Raw genomic sequence first — 6,711 nt, forward strand, 5'->3', positions numbered from 1 at the left:
TGTTTGTAGATGCCTTCAGCAAGCAAGTATTTGATAGTAAAGAGAGCTTGTCGACTGCGGCAGAGTGCGTCAAGGTAAGAGGGTCCAAAGAGGGTAGTGCAACATGATGGCCAGCACAAAGGCTGCAAAACTTGTAAATCCTCTTTTCTAACCCTAGATTAGTTGTTGACTCTTGAGTGGGTCTCTGGAGAGGTTTCATGCTTTGAAAAGTTAATATTAATTTGGGCTTGGTTTGTTTTTTTTCAATTTAACAGAGGAAAGCATTAAGATGAAAATACACAGCAAGAAAAACCCTGCCTTTATCAGAAATGCAAAATGTGTTTATTCTTAATTTGCCTTTAACCAGTAGGAGGTGATAAAATTTACACAAGCTACATCTGAATGATGAGTATTTTGAAGAATTTTTGTTTGTTTTCCAAGCCTGTCCTGGACTATATTTCCATAATTTTTTGCACGACTAACTTTCTCAGGTTATGGTTTCTTCCATCTGCTAATAGGGAAAAAAAAAAACAAACCAAAACCTGTGTGTGGAGGCTATAATGTAATTGTCCAGAGTAGTTTTTACAGGCAGGTTTTATCTTTCAGTTACTAATTTCTCATTAATAAGGAATTTCTTAAAGCAAGAGAAATAAATGAAGTATGACTTCTGCTTCCCCGTTTTCTGAGAATAGTAAATTTGGTGAAAGTGTAAAATGTAAAGGGGGCCTGCACACTATTAACACCCTTCGCTTTTTGTTAATACCCAAGGTAGCTAAAGAGCACTGCAAGCAGCTTAGCGAGATTGGACTGGATCTCACCTTCATCATCCATGCCCTTCTGGTGAAGGATATCAAAGGTGCTTTACAGAGCTACAAGGATATCATCATCGAGGCCACCAAACACCGCAACTCGGAGGAGATGTGGAGAAAGATGAACCTAATGACTCCAGAGGCACTGGGGAAACTCAGGGAGGAGATGAGGAGCTGCGGGGTGGGCAATTTTGACCAATACACAGGTGATGACTGCTGGGTCAACCTTAGCTATACTGTAGTAGCTTTCACTAAGCAGACTATGGCCTTCTTGGAGGAGGCATTAAAGCTTTACTTTCCAGAGCTGCATATGGTTCTTTTGGAGAGTCTCGTGGAAATCATCCTGGTGGCTGTCCAGCATGTTGATTACAGTTTACGGTGTGAACAGGACCCTGAGAAGAAAGCATTCATTAGGCAGAATGCATCCTTCCTGTATGAAACTGTCCTTCCTGTTGTGGAAAAAAGGTTTGAGGAAGGAGTTGGAAAGCCAGCCAAGCAGCTACAGGATCTGAGAAATGCTTCAAGACTGATGCGTGTAAATCCAGAAAGTACCACCTCTGTGGTGTGAAGTGGACTAACTGCTCTTATGAACAGAGTGTGAAAGCACTTACTGAAAATGTTGTACATTGAATATATGAACTAAATGGGTTTTCTGAGTCCCTGAAAAATGCAGAAGTCCAACTGCTGCATTCCAGAAGCTGAAGACATACAATCAAAGCCTGCAAGGATGCAATGCTTTTCTTGGTGGATGGGGGGTAGGGGGAGCAAGAAGTAAGGCCAAGGTCACATCCCCTTGGACAGCATATACTGTAAGACTGGCTTGTATAGTGTTTGTGACTGGGGAAATACTATAATACACAAGTTTTGGCTAAATGTTTGTGACGGTCTTAAATATATGTACACCATATGGCAGGAAAAGGTCACTTCTCATCATGTCAGCGTAGGAATTCTTTTTTAAGGCAGCATTCTGATAGGAGGGGGAAGTGCTGAAACGCTCACAGGGTGTGGTGTTCGGTGAGGCATATCCACCATCCAGATGTGACTCAGCACTGCAGATAAACAACATGGATTTGCACAGTCTGATTTGCTTGGTGGCAAAGCAGACTCTTCAGTTTCTCCGACATTCAAATTCTCTTCATTCATTTCAGAGGCAGATCTAAATTAAAAATGCTTTTTGTATAGGTTTTTGTGTTTGAGTGAAGGGGCTGCTTCCATTTAATAAGCTGGCCTGTCAAATTGCAGCTCTCCAAAAACAAGTCTTCTGCCGTGAGAAACTTTTGCTCCCTTCAGAGGAGAAGTGAGAATAACTTTCTTCCCTTCCTTGTTTTCTCATGGACTTCACTGGGGTCAAGTCCACTTGATGAAGGGTGCATTCTTGCTTGAGGTGCTGTCATAAATGCATTATGGGCCATTACCTACTCATGGAAACTGTAATGAAGAGGCATCAATGCGCTTGAGATGTGCAGTGTGGGGAGAGGGTCTGAAGATACTGTTTCCTTTGGAAGAAACAATGCTATTTCTGCTGTACAGAAGCAGCACAGGATGAAGAGACTGGGTGTGAGGCTTTTTGTGAATGATGTAATCTTCAAAATCCATACTCTGTCTCTCCTGCAAATATTAGTATTGTTTCCTGTAATACAGCAATAACCAAGAAGTACTATCTTATTCAGTTGGGAACTCTTAATGTAGATGGGGGAAGTTTATGCAAATGCTTCTATGTTTGGACTGCATGGTGATGGGTATCTTGTTCAGTATGTGTCTCTAAAAATAAAATAATCCAAGTCTTAGTAAAGGCTGGCTTTAGAAAGCTGTCAGCATCATCTTCGAAGCTGCATAAACTTTTTTGCCATTAGTGCAGACTTTCTTAGTTGTGAGAAAATCATGTAACAGCTAAGTAACCTTGTATTAGACTCTCAGTCAGTGGTCTTGACTGGAATAATCAAGTATCCTGTTCCTCTTGCTCTTTCAAATGAAAGCTTTTGCAATTTGTATCATGGTAATAAATGTCTTGTGACAGCCTGAACAAACAGAAGATATCACTAGTAAAACATTCTGCATAACTGCTTATACTGGAGTTTCTTCATTTCTCCCTATTTTCACAGTGCCAGTTCAACGCAGTTTTCACTTCAGTGGCTAGTCTTTGTTCTCTTGCTCTTTGGATGCCTTTTGAACTGTCAGATTTTTGCAAAGCATCCTACTGTCTCTGTTCACTTGCTTTCTGGGGTTTGAGCCTTTTGCTAACAAATCACAGAAGAAAGCATACAAAGTGGTTTTAAAGGGTAACTCTTTGCTCTTTGCTAAAACTGATCGAAAACCACTGGAATAGCTATAATTTTATTTTAAGGTATGAGGACAGTGAGAGTTAGAACTTGTGTGAACATGTTATGTCCAAGAGAGAGCCACACAGGCATTATTTGACTAGTGAACTATTTTTGATACCAGAACCTAGTGAAGTATATCAAATATTGTATACTCTGTCATCTGTTTAAAGTGGGCAAAGTTAGCAACCTGGCCTTAACCTGAGAAATAATTTCAAGTGGTTTACAAGTGAGAGCTCTCCATGATGATGGGTATTTTGGATGAGGGAGAAGGGAGGGGTTTTTTTCTTCGAAGACAGGTGTATTTTATTGTTTTCTTTACAGTAGAAGAAAGCAGAATGAACACAGATGAGCCTTATGTAATTATTATTTTTTTTTTCCATGCCAGAGAAGGGTAACCTGTGGAACTGCAGCTCAAGGCTATTATTGTGATGCTTCAGGATTTTGTGTAAGAAGATGAATTGTGGTTTCCCAATTCCCAGCTCTGGCGTAAGATTGAATAGGTGGAGAACCCTATTCATGCTTCTGTTTGCAAGCTGGTGTAGCACATCTTATCCTCGTCAGAGGATGAAATGTAGAACTTAATTCTGCCATATGCTATGTTATGCCTCTGTCATTGCTCCCTTCATCAATCTATTCATGGCGTGCAGGGTCTACTGATCTTGTCTCTGCCGTCATCCATGGAGTAGTGGACTTATATTGATGTAGGTTTTAACAGATCAGGGAATCTGGCCTTTCATTTGGATGGTCAAATATCATGTTCGTGTGCCTGTCACAATTCAGCACACATGTGGATTTGTATAAACTGCTGTAGGTAGCACTGATATTTTGTAACTTGTGAATCTATTCAAGTCATAATAAAAGAAAAACAATAACTTAAGGAAAACGGTGTGCAATTAAATTAAACATGCTTGGTATGTTAATTCAGTTAACAGAAAAAGTCAACATATGCTGAGAGTCATGGTTTAATAAATTTTGGATTTGCAGATGGTAATTTAGAATGGCACTTTTCCTGAGCTCCACACTTGTGGGGATGCTGTTGTTCAAGTTGATATTTGCAGTAACTACTGAATAATATGATAGCAATTTTGTTGATTTGGGGAAGAGCTAGTTGATTTGTGTTTTTTGTTTTTTTTGAGACAGTTGCATATAAAATCTGGTTTCCTTTAACTGCTGTGACAAAATTGTGATGTGTACAGTGAAGTTTTGTTGGTTTTTTTTTTTTTTAAATTCAGGTGGATTTATGTATTAGAATTTAATGTGATACCTTTTCTCAACAGTGAGGACCATGTATTAAAACTTTTGGACATACAACACTAGTGCTGTATTTCTGTTTTTATTACATCATCATCAGAAAGAGGATGTTGGTTCAAAGTTCAAGTCTACTAATAAATTTCCAGTGAAGTCGAAGAGCTTCAGGTCAGTGAGGGAGATGTAAGAGGCAGCCAAGTGATGAAAGCCAATGATATCACTTCGGTTACATTCTTACGAAGTCAGTGTGTGTCGTAATGGGATGAAGTTGAAAGAAAATGTTTTTCAACATTGTATCTGATTCAAATTGAGGAGAGGTTGTACTCCAGTCTAGTAGGACTTTGGGTACATAGGTGAGGCCTGAACACCTGGGCAGCGTAACGCTATAAGGTTTGTTACCTTGCAGAGATTATTTTGTCACCAGAGTCCATTCATGCGTAACTCGAATGCTGAATGTGCAGTACAGTCCATCTCCTCGCTAGGTGGAGTTTTGTCCGTCGAAACCTCCGTATGCCGTGGGCAGGCACGGGCATTAAATCAGTGTGTGGCTTGGGATGCTTTTGTAGCACGCTGGGGAATAAAGATGCTGCACTGAATGATTCAGATGTTAGAGTCAACTCTTTTTCCTTCCTTGGTGGTGCTTTTCTTCTTAATTTTCTAATTTTTGTGCTGTTAATTTCTTAACTCTTCATGTTTTCTTTTCCTGCTGTGTTTCCATATCATTGGCAGGCATCCTGCAGAGGATCTCAGCTTTCTACTTTTTCTAAAGGTATGTATCAATATGTGACTTTTGTTCTGCCTGAGAGACACTCTGCTGGACTGCAAGGCCCTGCAGAGATGTGAGAAATTGCTTGTTCCATCTTCAGCTGTCTCATGTAAGATGTTCATCTTAATGACTTTTCAAAGTCAAGCTTGTGTAGCCTCATGTCATTTTATTTCAATATTGGACTGAAATTCCAATGGGAGTTCATGCTTAAAGTGCAGCTTTGCACTCCAGCACAATAATGCAGAAGGTCCCCCCAGCAATCTTCATAACTTATGCACTTTTTATGTTCCTTTTGCTGTACAACTCCTGTGTTTTAATTTGGTTACCTTCTACTTGAAAATATTAGTAGTTCTGCAAACTCTGCAAACACCAGTGTGTTTTCTGTGAAGAAAATCAAATCCAGAATGGGGCTTATCTGTCAATGAGCTTTGTGAGCATAGCCTGTAGATATATCCTTTACTCCAGATATTCAAGAATTGTGATATGCATTCAATCCTACAAACTCTGAAATGTAGTGGAGAAACACTGCAAACTGTGGAAAGAATGTTTCTCAATCTTATGTAGTATACTGTTTTTGTGAAAATAGATTTATGCCCTTTATAATTACAAGGGATGCTGACTAGAGTAATAGATGAGAATTTGATTGAGCCATCTCGGACACAGAGTAATTGCCTCTTGAGTAGTTAGGAAACTTTGCTAGTACAACTTCAGTGGCCTCAGCGAGAACTGTGTTACAGGGCACAATTTCAGGGTTACAGGCTGAACTAGATTCTCTGCTGCACATGTGCTCTGTCTGACACAGCAAGGAGAAAGTACTAGCAAGAGGCCTGGCCTGTGCAGTATTCCCCTTCCCAATGGTTTATGTGACTGACAGGACAGCTTTAAGGCAATTTTAGATCACTCTTCTGTGACCTTGTGGTATTTATCCTCTGTCCCTCTCTGTGCAGTAGCTGGATCACAGCTGCATTCCATTCGATGGCCTGAGCACCCCACTTCTCACCCAAGCAGAAGATTATATGGGAGGATGGTGAGCACCTGCTCCCAAATTGCTTGAAGAGAGCTGTGATGGCACATGGTTACCAGTGGGGGTCCCAGAAGAGCCCTGCATTGGTGAGCATCACCTCGGCGCAGGGAAAACAGGCATCCGCTGGACATGCAAGCAGACACAATTGCATTCAATTTGTTCTCATAGACCAGTACAAGAGCTAAAAGCAGGTATGAAAGCCGAGATATTAATCTCTTTATGTCAGAGAAGAGAGCTGGACTCTGAGGCATCGGCTTAGATTACCCAAAATATAATTTGGCCCTGCAGCCGTTGGGACTCTTGTTCGGATGTGCTAATATGTTGGCACATGATTATTGAAAGGTATTGCGTTAGGGAAGTGGACCAGGAGGAAGAGCAGGTAGCACTGACTTCACTGCTGCTTGGGAAGTCCTTGGATTAATGATGATTTCAAGTTATTTTAAAAAAATAAATCATGCAGCTCTTCAGCTAGCTGCATCAACACACACAGTTCTTTTTCTGTCTTCCCAGAAAGCTGATCCAGTCAAAATCGAAATCCTCGTGAAGGTGAGAGAGAGTTCGCCA

The 6,711-nt window shown here is 40.5% G+C and overlaps 1 protein-coding gene across 1 annotated transcript in view; it reads left to right on the forward strand.

Moving 5' to 3' along the window:
• The window catches only part of EXOC8 (exocyst complex component 8), a gene marked incomplete at its 5' end in the record, with an annotated part of 2,655 nt that extends 974 nt beyond the window's left edge, over nt 1-1,681 (forward strand). The window contains 2 exon segments of the mRNA XM_010284489.1: nt 1-74; nt 748-1,681. The exon segment at nt 1-74 is cut by the window's left edge and continues 32 nt beyond it. Of these exon segments, the coding sequence (XP_010282791.1) occupies nt 1-74; nt 748-1,356 (683 nt within the window).
• Nucleotides 1,682-6,711: the final 5,030 nt, after the last annotated feature.

This window comes from Phaethon lepturus, unplaced genomic scaffold (assembly GCF_000687285.1).
Source record: "Phaethon lepturus isolate BGI_N335 unplaced genomic scaffold, ASM68728v1 scaffold12813, whole genome shotgun sequence".
Taxonomy (NCBI): Eukaryota; Metazoa; Chordata; class Aves; order Phaethontiformes; family Phaethontidae; genus Phaethon; species Phaethon lepturus.